At 42.5% G+C, this 23136-nt stretch overlaps 2 protein-coding genes and 1 pseudogene across 4 annotated transcripts; 2 read left to right on the forward strand and 1 right to left on the reverse strand.

Annotated features, from left to right (window-relative positions):
- Positions 1–7: 7 nt before the first annotated feature.
- Positions 8–7037, forward strand: LOC110129321 (histidine--tRNA ligase, mitochondrial). 3 transcript variants are annotated; one of them, XM_070465491.1, is made up of 13 exons: positions 8–319; positions 1670–1744; positions 2130–2249; positions 2369–2464; positions 3265–3420; positions 3523–3630; positions 3896–3994; positions 4285–4378; positions 4716–4843; positions 4936–5178; positions 5336–5452; positions 5675–5821; positions 6238–7037. In XM_070465491.1, the coding sequence occupies exons 1-13, from the start codon at positions 212–214 to the stop codon at positions 6289–6291; spliced, it is 1545 nt and encodes a 514-aa protein (XP_070321592.1). In that variant the 5' UTR covers positions 8–211; the 3' UTR covers positions 6292–7037. The 3 variants fall into 3 exon arrangements, with proteins under 3 accessions (XP_070321592.1, XP_020736312.1, XP_070321593.1); XM_020880653.2 differs by having other exon boundaries at positions 3295–3420; XM_070465492.1 differs by lacking the exon at positions 3896–3994.
- Positions 7038–8017: 980 nt separating this feature from the next.
- Positions 8018–13237, forward strand: ZMAT2 (zinc finger matrin-type 2). Its single transcript, XM_020880661.2, has 6 exons — positions 8018–8124; positions 8457–8550; positions 9488–9611; positions 10830–10903; positions 11347–11492; positions 12187–13237. Exons 1-6 carry the CDS (start codon positions 8107–8109, stop codon positions 12328–12330), a joined length of 600 nt encoding a protein of 199 aa, XP_020736320.1. The 5' UTR covers positions 8018–8106; the 3' UTR covers positions 12331–13237.
- A 4923-nt stretch (positions 13238–18160) lies between these two features.
- LOC139034402 (ATP synthase subunit g, mitochondrial pseudogene) lies at positions 18161–18631 on the reverse strand (annotated as a pseudogene).
- Between the last annotated feature and the right edge of the window lie 4505 nt (positions 18632–23136).

Consider the following 23136-nt stretch of genomic DNA (forward strand, 5'->3'; position numbering starts at 1 on the left):
ACTTCCGGCTCCTATCGGATGTGCGGAGGCCGGACGGGAGCCGGAGAGCAGTGGAGCGGCTGTGTTAGGTTTGAGAGGTGTAGAAGCACTCATCTCATCTTTAGTTCTTGGCTTCGCCTCCACAGCGTCCTGTAACCTTTCCTGGGGTCGTGTCTGCCTCATTCTTAGGTCCTTTGCCTCTTGTTCCGGAAATCCTGCTTTCTGCCGCAAGATGCCCCAGCTTGGACTCCTACATTGGAGAGCCTGGACTGTGTTGCTTGGCCAGCTCCGGCGGCCGCCCGGTGCTGTGTGCATCAGGGCAGTCCGTTCTCACAGTCAGGTGAGCCAGACAGATATCTCTGGTCTGTCGGGGCAGGATCTCCAGGTCTGAAAGCATGGACTCTCAGCCTGTACTCCCGCCGTATTACATCTAGTGCCCTAGATGTATCGACACAGAGCTAAGGCCTTTTAGGATGCTTTATGATTTAATCATCAAAGCAATCTTGAGAGCTTGGGGTTATATTTCCATTTTATAGTTGAGGAAGCGGAGGCTGCAAGGTTAAATGACTTACGTATGGCTACGTACTAAGGGAGCATTTTAGTACAGGTCCACTAGCCCTTATCTGAACCTTTTGGGGTCAAACACATTAAAAAAAAATTCAAGCAACGAATGTGAACATTCCCACTAACGACCATAAGTAGAGTGAGTTCACGTTAGAATTTACCTCAAAATGAATCCCCCTCATCCCAGTTTGTAGTTTTCAGAGATTATGGATTCTTAGGAGGGGCTGTGGGCTTGGAGAACTGAATCCTCCAAAGTATGAACTACACCCTCTGTATTTCTGGAAGGGTGTACAGTCTGCTGGTAATAAAATCACAGATTCTGTTTTACCTTGGGAAAGACGCTGTTGACTTCCTCGTAGATGCTTTGTGTTATCATGACCAACAGGGTGCATATCTTTTGTTATTTGCAGTCACAGCATCCTACTAATCTTTTTTTTTTTTTTTTAATCTATTCCTGTTTGTTCCACAGGCATTGTTTTCTGTTCTTGAAGGAAAGAGAATGGGCTGTACTTGGGCTGGTTCTCTTCGTCGTCAAGTTAATTTTTTCCCTATCTCTAAGCCTAATGACCATTGCTATCTTATTCACAATTTTTATTTTTTGCTCTTTGAGTGGAAACAGAACTAGAGATCATATTAGTCCCTATTCCTAGATGGTCAGTTGTGGTAGTCTTGGGTTTCTTTGTGCCTTCATTGTTTTTGGGTGGTTAAACTTTTCCATATATTTGAAAACTCCGAATTTGGTGAGGAAGCTTGTATGGTAAACACCTGATCTTATATGTATTGCATATACAGCTGGGTTTTTGGAAGTGCGCTGAGATTAGGATAGATAGCGTAGTGTTCAGAGTTCCTATTGCTCAGGGCCAAAAATATTTGCAGGTTGGTGGTGCACAGGGCCAGAGACACCACAATCCTTGCCAGTATGTGGCTGTGCTAGGTCTTAGTTGAAGCATGCAAGATCTTTTAGTTGTGGCATGGGAACTCCCAGTTGCAGTATGTGGGATCCAGGGGACCAGGGATCAAACCCAGCCCCCCTTGCATTGGGAGTGTGGAGCCTTAGCTGCTGGATCACCAAGGAAGTTCCTCTGGCCAGAATGAGAGGATCTGTATCTCACTTTTTTTCTGCCAGGTTGCAGAGGCACTGTTTGCATCCCAACTGAAACCTGATCAAGAGAAGTCAAATTTTATTATCAAGACCCCAAAGGTAATACCCTGTATCTCACCCTGTCCATTAGAGTGCCTTGGAGTTCTGCCCTCTGCTTCCCTTCCCAACCACTTTTAATATTTTCATTTGTTTTGACCATACTCTGTGTCTTACAGTGCAGGATCTTTGTTCCCTGACCAGGGATTGAACCCATATCCTAAACACAGAGTCCTAACCACTGGACCCCCAGGGAATTCCCTACTTTTAACGTTTTTTTAAACTAATTTTTAAAAAGTCTTTACTATTCTGGAGGTACTGGGTGGGGCTCATAGTCATCTGAACCCAAAGTGATTTCAACTCCAGACCTTAGATTGTAGATATAGGTTAACTCTTTGTCTTAAATGGACTTGGTTTTGTTTTCACTCTGGCTCCTTTTGATTTCTAGGGTACCAGAGATCTTAGTCCCCAGCAGATGGTAGTGAGGGAGAAAATTCTTGATGTGGTTGTTAGCTGCTTTAAACGTCATGGAGCAAAGGGGTTGGATACCCCGGCATTTGAACTAAAGGTAAGAGGAGAAAAAAGTGCAGGAACCCCATTTCTTCACCTGCCTTATTTCCCAAGGGGCTTCTAGCCTATGTTCTGGAGTTTTCCTTTTAACATGGCACTTGTGTTTGGCTTCTGTAGGAGGTGCTCACTGAGAAGTATGGAGAGGACTGTGGGCTCATCTATGACCTGCAGGATCAGGGCGGAGAGCTGCTGTCGTTGCGCTATGACCTTACTGTATCCTGAGTTCTGGAGGACTTCCCTCTCTCCAAACCCAGAGGGCATCTCTGACTAACCGGAAAAGAGTGGTTTGGGGACCCTATAGTCTTGTTGGCGGCAGTCTTTACTTCTGGTTTCTTCCAGAAGGCAGTTCTGCCAGCACAGCCTGTCCTAGTGCATTGTCATTTAAGTCTATAGTGTGTTAGGTGACCTTCCCTGGTGGTTCAGTGGTAAGACTCATGCAGAGGGTGCACGTTCGATCCCTGGTTGGGGAACTGAGATTCCCCCATGCCATGCAGCGTGGCCCCCTCCCCCCCCCCAAAAAAAATTTGTATGTCAGCATCCCTGGAAGAAGCTTGCCGAAATGCAAATTCTTGGCCTCTAGCCCCTGATGTTCTCAATTCTGTAGCTGGAGTGGGAGTTAGCAATCTGCATTTTAAACAGACACTTGGGAATTAGGATGTAGGTGGTCCTTGAGCGTTTGAAGAAAAGTTGACTTAGAAATTGTAGACAAATCCAGGTTCTGAAGCTTGACTCTTCTAAGACAGTTAAGAATTGATCTGAGTGGGAGGGAATGCCCAGACTTGAAGTTCTTGAGTCATTTCTATCTCTATTTCCACTGCTTTTTACAGAACTTGTAGTCTTGCTATCAGGGATTCCTTCATTTGACACTATTTAACATATATTGATTGCTAAACCATGGGTATAGAGAAAGGAGACAAAGAAGGTCCTTGTTCTAATTCTAGTGGATGAGATTTGATTGATAGAGCCCCAGTCCTTCCTAATGCCTTTCCACTGGGCCTAAACTTTGGATGCAGTATCCTTCTTCTTTAACCTATTTATGTGAGGTCCCTTTTGCTCGTTATCTGGCAATGAATAAAGTGAAGAAGATGAAACGCTATCATGTTGGAAAAGTATGGCGGCGGGAGAGCCCAACCATAGTCCAAGGCCGCTACCGGGAGTTCTACCAGTGTGTAAGAAACCTGATGGAGGCAGCATGGTTTGATAGTTCTGGGGGCCACGACCAGGTAACTGGCTGCTCAGTAACTTTTTTCTCATCTTTTTCTTTGCTGCAGGATTTTGACATTGCTGGTCAATTTGACCCTATGATCCCTGATGCAGAATGTTTGAAGATCATGTGTGAAATCCTTAGTGGATTGCAGCTGGGGGATTTTCTCATTAAGGTGAGGCCAGAGCTGAGGACTGAGGGGCAAAGTCTGGATTTGGCCTAATGCTGTCTCAAAACTGTCTCAAGACATAGGTGACACCAGCCATTGAGCCTGTAGCTCTAGGATTTTCTTTGTACAGGTGTTGCATTTCATATCTATATCTATATAATCATTCTGTGAAACTTCTGTCCCTTTTATGAGTCAGGAGAGTTGGGACTGCCATTGTTTTGATGGAGAGGTCATTGACAAGGCATTTGGGTTGCTTCCATTGAGTTCATAGGTCAATGACCGGCGGATTTTGGATGGAATATTTACTGTCTGTGGTGTTCCTGAAAGCAAGTTCCATGCCATCTGCTCCTCAGTAGACAAACTAGACAAGGTAATGAAAAAGACACGCTTCAGTAGACCCTGCCTTCAAACCTATACCCTTAGAGGAGATGGTGGCCAGAAGTGAGTTATTTCTGGGAGGAATGTAAGGAGACATTCTGAAACAAGACCTGAATTTTTCTGTGCAGTGGAGATTATGGCTAGATTTCCTAAACTGCCTCTAACTGTGCTGAATATAGTGTTAGCTACTCGTGACATACCTAATGAATGAAACAAGATATCCTTTCCCATTTAGAGAAAGAGGGATCTTGGGGCTAGCCTAATGTTTGGATGTTTGTGCAGATGTCTTGGAAAGATGTGAGACATGAGATGGTGGTAAAGAAAGGCCTGGCTCCTGAAGTGGCTGATCGAATTGGGGATTATGTCCAATGTCATGGTAAGAACCAGTGTTTTTATTTTAGAGGTACGTGATAGAACCAGAGTAAGGGTGATCCGTGTATAACTTCTACCGCGGAAACAGCTCCTTTCCATAAGTGTGCTAAGTTCCAGAGCCTGGTTTGAATTTAATAACCTTTTTACTTACTGTAATCAGTTATGTCTTTAGGTATCAAAGATGGAGGTAGAAGAGGGAAATCTGGTTGGATATGATCAGGATTTTTCTTTTTTTTTAAAGAAAATGAGGAGGACTAGTTGAAGCACATTAGGGTTAAATTTGAATGAAACACATCTGGGTGTATAACACAGACCTTATTTCTCCCCACATGTCTCCCCAGGTGGGATATCCTTGGTGGAGCAAATGTTCCAGGATCCCGTACTATCCCAGAACAAGCAGGCCCTAGAGGGCTTGGGAGACCTGAAGCTGCTATTTGAATACCTGACTTTATTTGGAGTTGCTGAGAAGGTTAGCTGAATAGGGAGTTGACCTCTTGCTGTGTCTAGGGCTCTGAGCGTCCTGAGTCTTGTGTGACACTGACTATAACTTTGTCTCCACAGGTCTCCTTTGACCTGAGCTTGGCTCGAGGCCTGGACTACTATACAGGAGTGATCTATGAAGCAGTGCTGCTACAGACCCCAGTGCATGCTGAGGAGGAGCCACTGAATGTGGGCAGTGTGGCTGCTGGTGGTCGCTATGATGGGCTGGTGGGCATGTTTGACCCCAGAGGCCACAAGGTGCCATGTGTGGGGCTCAGCATTGGGGTAGAGCGAATCTTCTCCATTGTGGAGCAGAGGATGAAGGTAGGTCCTTGGTAGGGTTAGAGTGGGGCTGCACGCGTTAAAAACTCATGTTTCTGGAGGTGCAGTTGGACTGTTTTTTGATGATTGTTTTTGTTTTTTTGAAATATTAGTGCAAAAGAAGTTGTTATTATTTACTTTCCTCTCTCTCTTTTACTAGATTTTTGGTGAGAAGATACGGACTACAGAGACCCAAGTGTTTGTGGCCACACCACAGAAGAACTTTCTTCAAGAACGGTTGAAGCTAATTGCAGAGCTTTGGGATGCTGGGATCAAGGTATAAAGGAGCTAAAATCCACACCATCTAGGTATATATAGAATTCATGCACCAGGCCCACTTCTAGCTTATACCTAGGGTGGAACTCAAGACCTTTCTAGTCTTTGGAGTATCTTGTATCTAAGTACAAGTAGGCTAGGTACTTTTTAGATACGTTTGCTCCTGGGATTTCAGTGGTATGCTTAACTTCTAAATCCCCTATTCTTACTTCACCCTTTTCAGGCAGAGCTGATGTATAAGAACAACCCTAAACTACTACCCCAACTGCACTACTGTGAGAACATGGGCATTCCACTGGTGGTCATTATTGGTGAGCAAGAACTGAAGGAAGGGGTCATCAAGCTCCGTTCAGTGGCCAGCAGGGAGGAGGTGAGTCAGGCCAGCCAGAAATAGAAGGGACCAGGTGTTTCTACCTTTCTTAGATTCTTTGAGAAATACGTATATTTTAGCTGTGGAAGTATCTCCAGGGTTAATAGTGATAGAAGTGAATGAGATTCCATCCTGGGCAACCATTATAGCTGATGATTGGATGGATGGGCAAAAGGACAAGTGAAATCTCCATGGGTATTTTAAGATTAATCAACAAAACAGACATAGATTAGGTGTTTGAAACACTTTAGTCTTGAGGGGATACACTCTCCAGGTCAGGCTGAAGCACCTACTTCTCCCTACTGGTTGCCCAAGTAGTGGGAGCAGTTGCAGAGGTAAATGAATCCAGAAAATGAGAGGCTAAGAAGCTAGTATCACTCTCTAGTTTGTCACATGAGGGTTCTCTTATGTTTCAGGTGGCCATTAAACGGGAAAATCTAGTGGCTGAAATTCAGAAACGACTGTCTTGAGTCTTGATCATTACCTGAATGCCATATGCTGCTCTTTGTAGAAAAGGTTTCACCTAGGACTGACTTCCTAAAGGACTTCACACCTGCCGGCCAGAATGGGTGACAAGTGTTTCTGGATCCTTATCCTTTCTGTGTACAGAACTGTAGAATGCCCTGAGGACTCCTAGGCTAGTGTGAGCAGCTGTGCTGCATGGGCACACATGATGGCTGGTATGTGGAAGAGATATGCCCTAACTGCCAAGGCAAATGGCGGGTTTGAAATGCCATTGAACGCTACCAACAATGTGCTGAGATGGTTGCTGTCAGCAAGTCTCTGGGAAAGTCACCTCAGGTTGAGAGGATTCTGAACCTTTGAGATAAAAAATCATATATTTAGCCTTCTACTATGGCTTCTCGAAAGTTTGTCCAAAATCTAGTCATGGGCTGTCCAGGGAGTTTTGGGGAGACAGCAAGGAGGGGAAATGACTGCTTCCTGTTCTGTTTGAGAACAGAGGTGCTATCCTAAGGGCATTGCACTGCCCATATTAATGTGGCATCTCTTTGGCTCATTCACTGTTAATAATAATAGGGTGAGCCTGTTTGTTTAATAATCTTGAACGTTGAACTTAATAGGTGACCTGACAAGATGGAGATATGATTGGAGCTCATTACCTGTGCCGTAATCACTTCTCTGACTTTCATATCCTGCCATGGAGGTGGCTGTTCTTGAAGTGGTTGTATAATATATTAAATAAAATTTAAATGGAGTAGTTTGAGTAATTTGTTATCAAGGGGTTGGTTTGCATAGGCCATAGAAAACGCTTGAGTGTACACTGGAGGATTCTGTGAGCTAGGAGTAATCTCCCTGGGGTGATGCTTCTGTATTGAGTGAAGGGAGTGGCCACAGTTCCCCCTCCCCCCAATTTAGAGAGAATCACACCACTGAATCAGTGTATAGTGAGACATCTGCTAGAGTTCTTCACGGGAGTGTTGCTGATACCCACCTTCCCAAGTGCGATCATGTTGTTTAAACTGTGCCCTATGGATTGAATGACCCTAATGTTCTCAGCTGGAGGAAAAATGAGTGAACCAAAGGGTCCCCTGGTGGCTCAGATGGTAAAGCATCTGCCTACAATGCGGGAGACCCGGGTTCGATCCCTTGGTCGGGAAGATCCCCCGGAGAAGGAAATAGCAACCCACTCCAGGACTCTTGCCTGGGAAATCCCATGGAAGGAGGATCCTGGTAGGCCCCAGTTCATGGGGTCACAAAGAGTCGGACATGACTGAGCGACTTCACTTTAACTTTCACTTTTCAAAGGGTGCTAGCATTGCTTCAAGATAGAGACAAACTGCAAAAAGCGCTTTGTATATGTGCGTTGGGAAGGCTGCAACCTTTACAAACAGTTCAGTGCTCTGAGGCTGTATCTTTAGTGCTTGCGGTGAAGCACTAACGTGAAGCATTTGAGACCCTATAACAGCGCTTCAGCCTTAAAGGTTTGGAAACTCCTGGAATACACGCAAGTTTATTAGACTAGATGAGAGAGCACTGATCTGAATCTTATTTTCCTCTTGTTAATACGAGTTGAATCTGCCTGTTTTGAAAGCCAGGGCAAAAACGTTTCCAGGCACCCTTACTTCCGTGTTGCTTCATACTTTCCTTGCGCATGCGCTACTTCCTCGGCGCGGAGGCGGGGCTGACAAGCCTATTTTCGAAGCTCTCCAGTTCTTAGCTCGTTTGGAACACGAGCGTTTTAGCTGATTGGAGGCAAGCTTGCTTTACGGCTCAAGGCCGCTTTTTACGGCATTTTCCGGCTTCCCATTCACTTCGCAGTGAAGATGGCGTCAGGTAGTGGGGTAGGTGTTGTGTGAGGAGGCTTGGAGTCGGGGGAAGGGGGTGGTTTCTCGGCGCTGGATATTCCACACCCAATTGGCTTTCCGACACCTCTTCGCAACATAATGACTCCGGTTCAAGAGCTCCCCAGTGAGGCTTTCGTGCAGGGTCTGAGGAATCGGGGAGGGCTCGGATTGGGGGTCCTGAGGTAACCTTAGCCTCCTAGTGGTGTCCGGAGAGGCTTCGCTCTCTTCAAGTCCCGGGCCGCCTTGGCAGCGTGGACGCGGTTTCTTCAGTTTTTCCAGGAGTTGGACACGATGAGCGGCGAGTCTTAAGCGCATTTTTCTTCCCCCAGACAAAAAACTTGGACTTTCGCCGAAAGTGGGACAAAGATGAATATGAGAAGCTCGCCGAGAAGAGGCTCACGGAAGAGAGAGAAAAGAAGGATGGTGGGTACTTGCTCCATCAAGTGCTAACTATTGTAGAGGCGATGCAGTGGTTGTAGAGTGGGTGGGGAGTTGAAATGCGCTGTCCTCCATACTTTTGTAATATCTGGCAGAGTATTGCCTCCCTGGTTCTCGATTTCTTCAGGTATAAGGTGAAAGCGAGGAGATGGACTGAAGTGCTTTTGAGGTGCTTTCCAGCTCTGTGATTCTCGGCTTCCTTGCTCTGCCCTTGCTTGGCTCATTTAGTACTTTCCTCAGGTACAGAGAAGAGAGTGGAATCCTTAGTAGTGACAGGAGGAGGAGTATTTCGCTGCTGTGTGTTACTACTATTGAAGAGCCTCTTTTTCTCCCAGCAGGAAACATGGTATTTAACCTAGCGTCTAGCACTGTTCTCTGTGCGATAGACAGTGTCAGGGATTTGGTGCTCCTCTTCTAGAGATTCCACTCTGTAGAAAGAAATATCTTATTTTCTCGTATTGTTTTCAAACAGTACATTCTTCTGCTTTCTTCCACACCAGATTACATACTCTAAATCTTTTAGTTTTTATGTTACTTGTATAGTAGTACTTGGCATGCAACAGCTTATTTCCTAAATATTGGTCGCCCTTTTAAGAGTGGTCTTGCTGTTCTTTTAAAAGTTTGCTTTTTGGGAAAATTCAGAACTCTTGCCTTCAGTTCAGTTAATTAATGAATAAAAAAATTGCTTTTAGATTCGTTGGCTTTAAAGTGGAGAAAAGATGTATAGAGTTAAGAATTGCTTGTCATTTTTTTGTGTTGAGCTTCTCCTTGGCTGCTGCTACAAGTGACTGTTGTGTCTTTTGCTTCATGTTTCAAAAAAGAAATGAAAGTAGACCTCTGAATTTGGACTTTATGCATTTCTTTTCCTTTCTGATTAAGGAACTCTAATAATGAAGGGACTTCTTTCCCCATTATATTTCAGGAAAACCAGTGCAGCCAGTTAAGCGAGAGCTTCTCCGGCATAGGGACTACAAGGTGGACCTGGAATCCAAACTCGGGAAGACAATTGTCATTACCAAGACCACCCCACAGTCTGAGATGGGAGGGTGAGTGGCTTTTCTTCTTTCTCTGCAGCCAGGAAGTGTTAAACAGCCAGGAAGTGTTATGCAGGATACCTGCCCCCAGAATAACAACCTTGTTTCCTGTAATTCCATCCATTTTTCTCCAGGGTCTCTAGTTAACATTTGTGTAAGAGGGGGTTACTCTGTAGGCTTCTTCATATTAGCACTGTAACTACTTCTTAATATCTTAAAAGGGATTATTTGTTCTCCTGCTAAAGGAAGAAATGAAGGAAAGGACTACTGAGGAGATTTCTAGGGGAGAAATTAGGTGCAGCTAGAATAGAGCCCAGACTGTCGACGGTGAATAAAGGGAGTTGAGGCTCAAGACTGGCTACAGAAGTTGTAGTTGTTATGGTTTTCCTGGTTGTGCACCTTCCTCCTAGACCCTTACCTTTAGGAAGAAAGGTCTCACAAGAACTCTTCATCTTTTTGCCTAACAGTACTACTCTGTCTAGGTGCGTTTTCCAGCAGGAGCATAACACAGATAACAACAAGTGACACTTCTCTGAGCTGCTTCTCTGAGTAAACTCACTGTTACCTTTCCTCTTTGTGTTAGTTATCTATTGCTATTTGTGTTAATATATTAACCCAGTATTTAGCAGCATAAAACAAAGAATAGCTCACAATATCTCACATGGGTAAGTAATATGGGAAAGGCTTATCTAGGTGGTTCTAGCTCAGGGTCTCTCACAAAGCTGCCATCAGGATGTCTGCTGGGTCTGCATTCATCCGAGGTTTAAGTAGGGCTGGAGGATCTTTGTGCAAACTCTGTCACTTGACTGTGATTTGGAGGCCTCAGTTCTATGCTCTATGGGCCACTCCATAGTGCTACTCACAACAAAGCAAGTGGCTTCCCCAGGGCAGGTGATCTACATGAACAGACTAAGCAGAATGCATGTTTTTTTAGAAAACCTAATCTTGGAAGTGACATAACATCACTTTTGATATAGTCTATTGATCACACAGAGTAACCCTGGTACAAATTGGGAATGGCCTATATAGGGTAGGAATATAGGTGGCATCATTGCGGGGGCCATCTTGGAGGTTGCAAGCCACACTCTTCCAAGAGCAAAGGCTTTGTGGAAATGAGAAGTATCTCCTCTAAAAAGAATTTTTACCTAAACATTACGAGTTTCTTGGCTGAAAACAATAAAATCTTTATAACCAGATTTGAAACTAGTGCTGTTTCTTTCTGTTTTCTAGATACTACTGCAATGTCTGTGACTGTGTGGTGAAAGACTCTATTAACTTCCTGGATCACATTAATGGAAAGAAACGTAAGGCTTGGAGGTAGTTTGTGATTGAGGCTGAGATTGAATTTTGGTGATGGGGTAAGGGAGAGGATAGTTTCTATTGAGCTTCTTTTTTATGTCTGGGGCATTCTCTAGTTCCTTCAGCACAGGCCATTGTTTACTTCATTATTTCGTGTTCCTGGAGTCCATGAGGTGAGAATCTGTTCTAGGCTCTCAACAAGTCCAAACCATGGTTTTCTCCTGGGCCTAACTGTTCCTATTGGTGTGCATTTGCTCAGTAAGAGTAGTTGAAAGCTGCTTTATCTTGTTATTGGGGGCTGCTGCCAAGAAGTTTTTTATTTAGTCCTAATATTTTTTACTGCATGTTTTATGAGTTTTTGGTTTTGTTTTTAATGTCAGGAAAAGACTTTTTGAGGGACTTAGGAAGTTTTAAGAACCTTACCTTTTTTCCTATTGACCCTACTCAGATCAGCGAAACCTGGGCATGTCTATGCGTGTGGAACGTTCCACCTTGGATCAAGTGAAGAAACGTTTTGAAGTCAACAAGAAGAAGATGGAAGAGAAGCAGAAGGATTATGATTTTGAGGAAAGGATGAAGGAACTCAGAGAAGAGGTGGGCTCTACTATCCTTCTGTCCCTTCTCCTTCAGCTTTAAATTTCATGTTATGAATCATGGGGAGGCTCTTTTCCTCATTCCACTCCCACTCCCAAAGGAGAATTTTGTCTCCTAAACTCCTGTACATTAAGGGAAACATTTGTTACCCTTGTTTGGAACTCTCATAATCTGAAGGAAATGGCTCTAAACCTGTCCTTTTTTTCTAAACTTTTTGGGCCATACTTTTCTTTTTCTGTTTACTACCTGAGTTATTAACTAAGTGCACCTAGTCCCCATTAGGCCTGTGGAACCAGGCTGACGGGGTCAGAATTCTGTTTCCTCCATTTACTGGCTGTGAATCTTGGACAAGCTATATAACCTCTCTGTGCCTCTGTTTCCTCATAGAGATCTTAGTATGTAATATACATGAAGCACTTAGACCATCTCCTGGCATATACTGTATGCCCTGTGGCTTTTATCCCATCACCTTGTTGTGAGCTAGAGATGAACTGGGATGTAGGATTGAGAAATGCTTTCCACAGGCTGAGACTTCTCTTTCCTGTCCCTTACAATCTTTACTGTGGCTTTTCCTCTGCTCTTGAAATTTTACTTGTCTATGTTTTTCTTCTAAAGATGGAAAAGACACTCACCTATCTCTTTCAGCAAGGTTTGCTCAGGAGTCTGAACTGATTCTGAGTGATTTCCCCTCTAGGAGGAAAAGGCCAAAGCCTACAAGAAAGAGAAGCAGAAGGAGAAGAAAAGGAGGGCTGAGGAGGACTTGACATTTGAGGAGGATGATGAAATGGCAGCTGTGATGGGCTTCTCTGGCTTTGGTTCCACCAAGAAGAGTTACTGAGGCTTTCTATGCTTGGCTTTTTGCTGGGCCTAACTGTGTGTGTGTGGATGTCATTTGGGGGGAGGTACTGGGGAAAGTCAGTAAGAGTGGCAATGGGGAGGGCTAGAGGGTGGGTATTTCTGGTTTTCCTCTGCCTTGGGAGAGAGCACAGAATGCAAAGGAACATGCTATGGCATATTCCTTCAGCCTCAGTATATCACTGGAGACAAAGGACCTCTGACCATCTGATTTCCTAATAAAGAAAAACCCCTCTTCTGAGGCTGCTTTCCCGAAACTCCCCTTGCATCTTTCCCTCTTCATCTGTCCAACTCTTATCTGAGCATCCTACATGTATCCTGTGTTCTGCCTTTGTTTTAATTTTGACTCAGCCTACAGCAGAAGGGTTCTCTGGGTCCCCAGTTTCCAGTTGACAGTATATCCTTGACTGCCCCCTCTCCCCCCCAACCTCTCTCCATCTCCCTTGTGGTTCTCTGGCCACCTGTGCATGCATGTGTACTTCTGCCTGGATCTGTGGTATGTGCGGGTGTGTGTGCATGAATCTGTCACATAGAGGGAGCCTGAGCTAGAGCCTCAAGAGCATTGCTGCTTTGGGGCCTGGTGTTCTCAGCTTCTTCAGAGCATGTAACAGGAAATTAAATGGGATGAGTGGTGTGGTTTTCGTCTGGTGAGTTTTTTAACTTTTGTTCTTCATATGTAAAATCTGTTAAGCTTTTCCTATTTGTTTCATTTTATTGAGGATTACTCTGTTTTTGTCTTCCTTGTAAGCAGGCTCTTGGAAGAACCTGTTTGACGCAAAAAAGAAAAAGGAAAAAACCTCATATGGGAGCCCTTGGGTCTCAGAGGCTGTTCAACATGTATAATAAATGGCATTGACTGGGCCTATTTCACATTTGGTGGGAACATTCCATATTCTTCCCTGTGTATTGTTTTTTTTCTTCCCCACACTTTTTCTTCTCCCTGTATTTGAGCCCTGTCACTTTTTTTCTAGATGTCCTTCGACGTGAGTTATACTTCCCTCTGATGGGATCAGTGCCTGGAGGAGTCTAAAAAAACTTCTCCTATTTTTTAGCCTCCTTTGATCTGCTGGTTTTGGAACAGCAGAGCTCAGGGTTGAAAACTTAGTGTTTTCTTAACTATCTGCGGTTAGGCTAGGCACAGGGTTCCCAGTTTTGCACTGTTGACATTTTGGCCTGGATAAGTCTTTGTTGTGGGGGCACCCTTGTGCATTGTAGGATATTTAGAGTATCTTTAGCATCTACTCACTAGTTGCCAATAGCACCTTCTCCAAGTTGTGACAGTTAAAGATGTCTGTGTCCCTGGGAGGTTGGGATGGCTGGGCAGAATTCCTTCCCTTAGCCCCACTGAGAACCACTGAGAAGCTGCCTTGCCTAGTTTGGTCTAACTTGAGCATTAGATGGCACAGACTGGTTAACTAAAGTAAAAACAACTTTGGTATTCCCTGGATCAGGTACTATGCCAGGTCCCAGGGATGTAGGGGGGGTGGGGGTGGAAGTCAGTTCCTTAAAGTAAAAAAACACAAATGGTAATCACACAAGTTTTAAGCAAGTGAATTCTATAACAATGTTAGTTGGTTCTGTATCTTGAAAAGTGGGCTCTATTTTGGTTAACAAGGCTGCTACCATATGGATTATTGACATGTTCTGCCTCAACTAGCTCTTCTGACACCTTTATGTAGCATCTGAACCACTTGTGGACCCCCCAGAGTACTATATACTCTTCCCTTTGGACTTTCGTGCAGAATTTCCTTACTGTCATATCTTTTACCTAATTTTATTTCTGATGCTGAATCTTGCCACTGGAAACACTGAGTGTCTTTACCCATTCAAAATTTCTCCTACAGTATTGGTTGCAGACATATTTGTTGGTACTTTCCTTGGCAGGATTCTCTGTTCTACCAGTCCTCTGGTAAGAATCTGCCTTTGTCCCCTGGGTCCTTTTGTTCCCCCTTTCAAGACAGACTGGAGAATTTGTCAATGTGCTGAGTTCCTTCAGTGCTTCAGTATTCTTCAGGCAGCTATTTTAGCTTGACTTCAAGTGATTTCCCTCCCGTTTTGGTACTGGTGGAATCTGACTTCAGATTCTGACTTTGCTCTACTGAAAAGCAATTCTGAAGTCCATTTTCTCTACGTTCCCTTGGGACTGGCAAGTGGTTTGAGTTTCCAAGGGATCTGTCTAGCTCATGGGTGTTTAGAGGGGTTCAAGCTGGTGAATTAAAAGTGGTGGAGGAAGGAGGTGAGATGAAAAGTTAGGAACCTAGAGCAATTCTAGAAGAATTTCTCGGAAGAGAAACTTTCTTGATGTTTGTGGTCTTCCTAAAAATCCAAGGAAATTTTGCATTCTGATTGAAGAGTTTGCCTGTGACTGGCCTACGTGAGTTCATGCATTCAGTGAGTTCCGAGATGCTGAACTTGTTCTAGGTCCTGGTAGTATCTTCTGGGACAAGTTATCAAGGCCCCAACTATCATGGAATGTACATTCTGGTGGAATTGCCAATTAAAGTATTTAGGGAACAAAAGATCTGTATGGCTTCTGCTGATTCTTTGGCTTCAGGCACCCCCAGGGCCTCTCAAATCTCTCCCATAACCTCCAAAAATTTAAATACAAAGAGTCTTTAGTCCAGCAATTATACTTGTATAAATATGCCCTAAAAACAGACTTGCTTATGTATACATACACAAACAAGGATATTTAGTGCAGCTATGTTTATAACTGTGAAACATTTAAAGTAAAACTAGTACATTTATACTCAAGCAAAATTCAGCCATTACAGTATGTATGAATTAGATCTATATACGTACTAAAAGCTCTCCAAGACTTGCTAACAAACACAAAACAATACCCAACAAACTAATCCCCAATAAGCCTACCTGCACCCCTCACTCCCACCAGTCAAGACTAGTGTGTGTATATTTATAGTGTGTATAGAACTGGAGGGATGCACACTGAAATCGTAAACATGGTTAACTGAAGAAAAGTAGGAATTGTGGCAGTTTACAGTGTACACAAAAGGAATAGGGTATTCATATGCAGTTTCTAATAATTTTCTGAAATAGTAACAAGTAATACTACATAACACCTGGGATAGGCACCCTAGGGTTTACCTGGTTAGCTGCAAATTTCCAAGATAAGGCCCGAATAACGATTTGCAGCTTGTAAAGATTCACATCTCCTGACTCGGGGCACTCTGAAAATTGTTAAATTCATTTATCGGCCCTGTGTGGGGGAGGGGGCGGGGGGGGGGGTTGTTGTCGGGGGAGCAAGAGGCTGGAGGAGACGTCCAGAGACTAGGTGACTGCCGAGTAATAGATGTGAAAGGGCTCGGAAACAACTGCGGAAGAGCTCACTAGGAGATAGGAGAGGGGAGACTTGGCCCTTCTCACTGCTATGTGTCCACAGGTGCGCACTCTCCAAGTATCTGGACTGGGGACGGGGGAGCAGATGGATTTTCTAAGGTCGCCAAATTAGCCCGGATCACATATATTCTGATTGGTTTATTGTGACGCAACTGTTTCTCGGCAGTCAAAAGGACAAAATACAGTCAGCCTTCCTGGGCTGGCCGTAGCTCAGCGGTTCCTTCGACTTCATCATGTCAAATTACTCTCTCTCGAGGGTGGTTCGAGACCCGCGGGCGCTCTCCAGTCCTTTTGCCGCTGTCCCACCTTCATTTTCCCAGTGATCCCGCTCGGAGAGAGCGTTTTGAGATTCCTACCCCGCCGGAAGCGCGAAAGTAACCACCTTTCCCAGTGGTTGTTTAGCTCCCATTCGACTAGGAATCGGGGATCCTTGGAGAAATGCCTGGTTCTACAACTGGGGCAGAAAATAACAGAGGTGAACCCAGCGCATCTTGGATTCACCTAGTAGTTCCCGGAAGTAACGAAGTGCTAACCTCCCCCCACGCCCCCCCCCCCCCCAAAAAAAAAAACCTTTGAAAATTACTTTTGATGTTAAGTAATGTTTGCGTTTTTGTTCCAGTAGTTATCCATTATACTTCTGTCTTTTCTAAGTCCTCAAATAACTTTTCCATAGGTGGCTGTATTGTTTATTTTGTCAGCTATATCTTGACTCCCTCTTATTACTTACATGTGCTGTGCTAAGTCGCTTTAGTTGCGTTTGACACTGCGACCCCATGGACTATAGCCCGTCAGGCTCCTCTGAACTTGTAATTCTCCAGGCAATAATACTGGAGTGGATTGCCGCTTCCTCCTGCAGGGGATCTGCCCGACCAAGGAATGGAACCTTCCTCTCCTGTGGCTCCTGCATTGCAGGCGAATTCTTTACCGCTGAGCCAACCCATTACTTACATAAAGATCAATTCTTTTATTCTTTTTTTCCCTTTCTTTCCTCCCAAATTGAGACATACTGTTTTCAGAAAACAATTTGCATACTCTTTCCCCATCCTTGTTACCCCCTTTATTTTACTTGCAGATCTACAACTTATTAGTATATTTAACACTAACCATCCTGATGCTTTCTGAATTTTCCTGTTAGTTCTTGGTTGGATGAAATTAATTTTCTAGTAAATTCCTCAAAAGAGGCTCCTGAGTACAGTATTCTGAGCTCTTGCATATTTAATGCTGATTTTCTATAGCCTTAGTATGTAAAGGACATATTGGCTGGTTATAAAATCTTGGGTCTCACTTCTTTTCTGAAGGGTGTTTAAAAACTTGTTTGCTGCCTTTCTTGTGTGCTGTTGTGAAACCTTTTACCAACCTGATTTTTTTTCCTTCCTAAATAATTTGGTCATTTTGCTTGAAGCCCAGAGGATTTTTTTTCCTTTCAAATCTAATTGATTTTTCTAAGATACCTCAGTTCTATTTTTAATTTATTTGATAAAATTCCATACTGTTTCTATAGTGGCTGCACCAACTTATATTCCCACCAACAGTGTATGAGGATTCTCTTTTTTCCACATTCTTGCCAACAGTTTTTGTTTATTGTCTTTTTGATGATGGCCATTCTGACAGGTGTGAGGTGGTATTTCTTTGTGATTTTGTTTTACATTTCCCTGATGATTAGTGATATTGAGCATTATTCTATGCAACCTGGAAGCCAGGTCAGTTTTCTTTGTTTTTTAATATTGTGGTAAAATACACAGAAAAAAATTACCATCTTAACCATTTTTAAGAGTACAATGGATTTAACTCAATGGAATTAACTATGTTCATATTCTTTTTTTTTTATACTAATCACTTGTATTTATTTCAGGACATAATATACTATTTAGACCCAAGGACAATACTAAATCATAACCCTATTAAATGATACTTTATTTTTGCGAAGATAGGTCCTTAAAAACTGGACAGATTAATAATATAACAGATATCAAAATCAGATGAAAAATACGTTATCGCTCTCATTCACTCTGTCCTAATGTTAAAGATATTACAGAGATACACAGATTATCATCATGCTGTTCTTTTGGAAGGCTATATTCAAACTGACAAAAAGGTGTTGTCAAAGGGATCTTTCTCTGATTTTTGCGAAGAAAAACAGTCCAAATTGTATTCTTAATGCTACGTGATTTAACTGTATCATACTTAGCACATGGTATTATTATTTATCCTACTGGAGCAAGTTCTCATTTTCTCAAAGCCTTTCCCCCAGCTCTTCTAGAAATAAAGCTTAAACATCTTGTTTCAAGCCTTCAAAATAAAGTTAACCTCATTTATACAGGTACCAGGTTGGTATACTCACATATACATTTTCCAAATTGCAGGCTAAGCAAAGGCATGCATTTAGAGCTGTATTAATATACTGAAGCAAAAGACAATCCAACTTAATATCAAGAGAAATTGTGACCTTCCATGTAGTGTTTGATAGAGAAAACACTGATTCTGACACATTGTCTTATTTTATTCAAATAGCAGTCTGTTCACACATGGTCCAAGAACACTTGAATAATAAAGCAAATATAATCACATGTTAAAAATTGGTCTTCAAACATCATAGCCAATGATGCCACGCTTGCCTATGATCTCGCCAACATAAAACCACATCCACACCTCAGTGGCCACCAAACCATTCAGTAGAGCTTCCTTAACAGTGAGCTGTTTGAAGCTACCGGTATTAGCACTGTTGATAATTTTTTTCAAGCTCTGAATTGCTGTAGGGATCTCAGCAGGGGTTGGAGGAACCAGCTCAACCTTGGCATAGTACCAAAACGTGGCCAATCGAGGCTTCGAGTAAGTCACAGCAGCGTTGACCAGCGCCGGGGCCTTCTCCGCGAGGTTACGGACAAACTGGGCCATGGTACTAGGACGTAGAGCCCGTCGCCCCGACTGGCTGGCTGAATGTCACCCGCCCGGAAGGCTATGTTCATATTCTTATGCAACCATCACCACTACCCATCTCCAGAACTTTTTTCATCTTGCAAAACTGAAACCATATCTATTAACTCTCCACCCCCACCTTGCCCCTAGCTTCTGGCAACCACCATTCTACTTCCTGTCACTATGAATTTGACTACTTTAGGAAACTCATATAAATGAAATTGTCAGTATTTGTCTTTCTGTGACCAGCTTATTTCATTTAGTATAATGTGTTGTGGCATGTGATAGGATTTCCTGGATATATACCCAGAAGTGGAATTGTTGGATCATATGGTAATTTTGGACTTCCCTGGTGGCTCAGACGGTAAAGCATCTGCCTACAATGCGGGAGACCAGGGTTTGATCTCTGGGTCAGGAAGATCCCCTGGAGAAGAAAATGGCAACCCACTCCAGTATTCTTGCCTGGAAAATCCCATGGATGGAGGAGCCTGGTAGGCTATATATAGTCCATGGGGTAACAAAGAGTTGGACACGACTGAACGACTTCACTTTCATGGTAATTTTATTTTTAGTTTCTGAGGAGTCTCCATACTGTTTTCCATGGCAGCTGCACAATTTTACATTCCTATCAACAGTGCACAAGGATTTCAATCTCTCCATATCATTGACATTTGTTATTTTGTTTTTGTTTTTTTTATAGTAGTCATCTTAATGAGTGTGAGATAATGCCTCTCTATTCTCCTATGTTATTTTTCCAGTAGGTCTGCATCCATATAGTGTTAGTATTTTTATTCAGCTCAGTTCAGTCACTCAGTCATGTCTGAATCTTTGTGACTCCATGGACTGCAGCACGCCAGGTCTCCCTGTCCATCACCAACTCCTGGAGTTTACTCAAACTCACGTCCATTGAGTCAGCGATGCCATCCAACCATCTCATCTCTGTCATCCCCTTCTCCTCCCGCCTTTATGGTCCTACTCTCACGTCTATACATGACTACTGGAAAAAACAGCTTTGACTACATGGACCTTTGTCAGCAAAGTAATGCCTCTGCTTTTTGTTATGCTATCTAAGTTTGTCATAGCTTTTCTTCCAAGGAGCAAGCGTCTTTTAATTTCATGGCTGCAGTCACCATCCACAGTGATTTTGGAGCTCAAGAAAATAAGGTCTCTGACTGTTACCATTGTTGCCCTATCTATTTGCCATGAAGTGATGGGACCGGATGCCATGATCTTCCTTTTCTGAATGTTGAGTTTTAAGCCAGCTTTTTCACTCTCCTCTTTCACCTTCATCAAGAGGCTCTTTAGTTCCTCTTTGTTTTTTGCCATAAGGGTGGTGTCATCTGCATATCTGAGGTTATTGATATTTCTCCTGGCAATCTTGATTCCAGCTTGAGCTTCATCCAGCCCAGCATTTCACATGATGTAGTCTGCATATAAGTTAAATAAGCAGGTTGACAATATACAGCCTTGACAGCATTGTTCTTACCATTCTTTTATTATTCTTTTAATGTCCGAGGGGTCAATAATTATAATGCTTCTTTCATTTCCAGTGGAATTTGTGATTTGTATCTTCTGTCTTTTTTTTCTTGGTTAGCTTGGCAAGAGGTTTATCAGTTTATATTTTCAAACAACCAAATTTTAGTTTCATTGAATTTGCCTATTGTTTTCCTGTTTCCAATTTCATTGACTTCTACTCAAATTTTAAGTATATCTCCTCTAATTATATTTAAAGATTTCTTCTGCTTACTTTGGGTTTAACTTGCTCTTTTTCTATTTCATAGGATGGAAGCTTAGATTATTGATTCTAGATCTTTCTTTAATAGTATATGTTTCATTGCTATGAATTTCCCTCTATGTACTGCTTTTGCTGTATCCCATAACTTTTTTTTTTTTTTGGCTATGCCACAAGTGTGGAATTTTAATTCCCTGACCAGGGATTGAACCTGGGCCCCTAGCAGTGAAAGCATGGAGTCCTAACTACTGGATTGCCATGGAATTCCCTGTATCCCACAAATTTTGATATATGATACTTAAATTTTCATTTAGTTCAAGTTATTTTAAAATATCTTTGGTGACTCCTTCTTTCACCCATGTGTTAGTGAGAGGTCTGTTTTTTGTTTTGTTTTTTGCTATGCTGGGTCTTTGTTGCTGTATGAGCTTTTCTCTAGTTGTGGCGAGTGGGGGCTACTCTCTAATTGCATTGCACAGGCTTCTCATTGTAGTGGTTTCTCTTTTTTCAGAGCATGGGCTCTAGGGTGCAGGGGTTTCAGTAGTTACTGCAGCATGTGGGCTCAGTAGTTGTGGCTCCTGGGCCCTAGAGCACATGCTCCATAGTTGTGGCAAACGGGCTTGGTTGCTCCATAGCATGTGGTATCCTCCCGGACAAGGGATTGAACCTGTATCTCCTGCATTGGCAGGAGGATTCTTTACCATTGAGCTATCAGGTAAGCCCCTGCTTCATGTATTTTAATGCTTGTGGTTAGGACATGTGCATTCAGAATTGTTATGTCTTCCTAGAGAATTGGTCCCTTTTAAAATTATGTAATGTTCACCTTTTAAAAAAAATTAATTAATTAATTTTAATTGGAGGCTAATTACTTTACAATATTTTAGTGGTTTTTGCCATACATTGACATGAATCACCCATGAGTGTACATGTGTCTCCCATCCTGAACCCCCCCACCTTAATGTCCACATTTATCACTGATCATTTTCTTTGCTCTGAAATATTCTTTATCTGAAATTAAAATGACTTTACAGCTTTCTTTTTAAATGTTTTTATTTTATTTTAATTGGAGGATAATTACTTTACAATATTGTGATGGTTTCTGCCATACATGAATATGATCAGCCATAGATATACATATGTCCTCTCCCTCTTAACCTCCCTCTCACTCCCTCCCCATCCTACCCTTCTAGGTTGTCCCAGAGCACAGCTCTGGGTTCCCTGCCCTTCTGGCTTTCTTCTGATTAGTGTTAGTATGGCATATCTTTCTCCATCTGTTTATTTTAACCTATATATGTCTTTATATCTAAAGTGGGTTTCTTGTAGACGAGATATAGTTTGGTCTTTTTTTTATCTACTCTATGTCATCTTTTAATTGATATATTTAGATCATTCACATTAAAGGGATGATTGATATAGCTGGATTAATATTTACCTTATTTGTATCTGTATTTGTTGCCCTTGTTTTTTGTTCACCTTTTTGTCTTTCATTCTTTTTCTTCCTATTTTGGTTTTAATTGAGCATTTTATGTAATTTCAGTTCCTGACCTCTCTTAGTATATTGATTATTCTTCTTCTAAAATTTATTAGTTGTTACATTTAAAACTAGTCTTACATTCATTTTCAAATAACACTATATCACTTTATGGGTAATTACATACCTTATATCAAAGTCTTCCCCATTTCTTCTTGTCCCTTTCCAACATTGCTATCATCACTTATCCATCAGCTATAACCATCTGGTATATTGTTTCTGTTTTATTTTGAACAAATTGCGACCTGCAATCAATTAAGAATAAGAAAAAAAATATTTTATATTGTTATTGCTCAGTTGCTAAGTCATGTCCTACTCTTTGCAACCCCATGAACTCTAGCACTTCAGGCTTCTCTGTCCATCACTATCTCCCTGAGTTTGCTCAAGCTCATTTCCACTGAGTCAGTGATGCCATCCAACCATCTGATTCTCTGTCGCCCCCTTCTCCTCTTGCCTTCAATTTTTCCCAGCATCAGGTTCTTTTCCAGCGAGTCAGCTCTTTGCATCAGATGGCCAAAGCATTGGAGCTTTGGCTTCAGCATCAGTCCTTCCAATGAACATTCAGGGTTGATTTCCTTTAGGATAGATTGGTTTGATCTCCTCACTGTCCAAGGAACTCTTAAGAGTCTTCTCCAGCACCACAGTTTGAAAGCATCAATTCTTGGCTTTCAACCTTCTTTATGGTCCAACTCTCACATCCACACATGACTACTGGAAAAAAACATAGCTTTGACTATATGGACCTTTGTCAGCAAAGTGATGGCTCTGCTTTTTAATACCCATCTAGGTCTGTCATAGTTTTTCTTCCAAGGAGCAAGAATCTTTTAATTTCATGGCTGCAGTCACCATCCAAAGTGATTTTTGGAGCCCAAGAAGAAGGAATCTGACACTTTCCACATTTTCCCATCTGTTTGCCTTGAAGTGATGGGACCAGATGCCATGATCTTAGTTTTTTGAATGTTGAGTTTTAATCCAGCTTTTTCACTCTCTTCTTTCACATTCATCAAGAGACTCTTTATTCCTCTTCACTTTCTGCTGTTAAAGTGGTATCATCTGCATGTCTGAGGTTGTTGATATTTCTCCTGGCAATCTAGATTCTAGCTTGTGATTCATCCAGCTCAGCATTTCACATGATGTACTCTGCACATAAGTTAAATAAGCAGGGTGACAATATACAGCCTTGATATACTCCTTTCCCAGTTTTGAACTAGTTCATTGTTCCATGTCCGGTTCTCACTGTTGCTTCTTGTCCTGTA

This window comes from Odocoileus virginianus, chromosome 3 (assembly GCF_023699985.2).
Source record: "Odocoileus virginianus isolate 20LAN1187 ecotype Illinois chromosome 3, Ovbor_1.2, whole genome shotgun sequence".
Classification (NCBI taxonomy): Eukaryota; Metazoa; Chordata; class Mammalia; order Artiodactyla; family Cervidae; genus Odocoileus; species Odocoileus virginianus.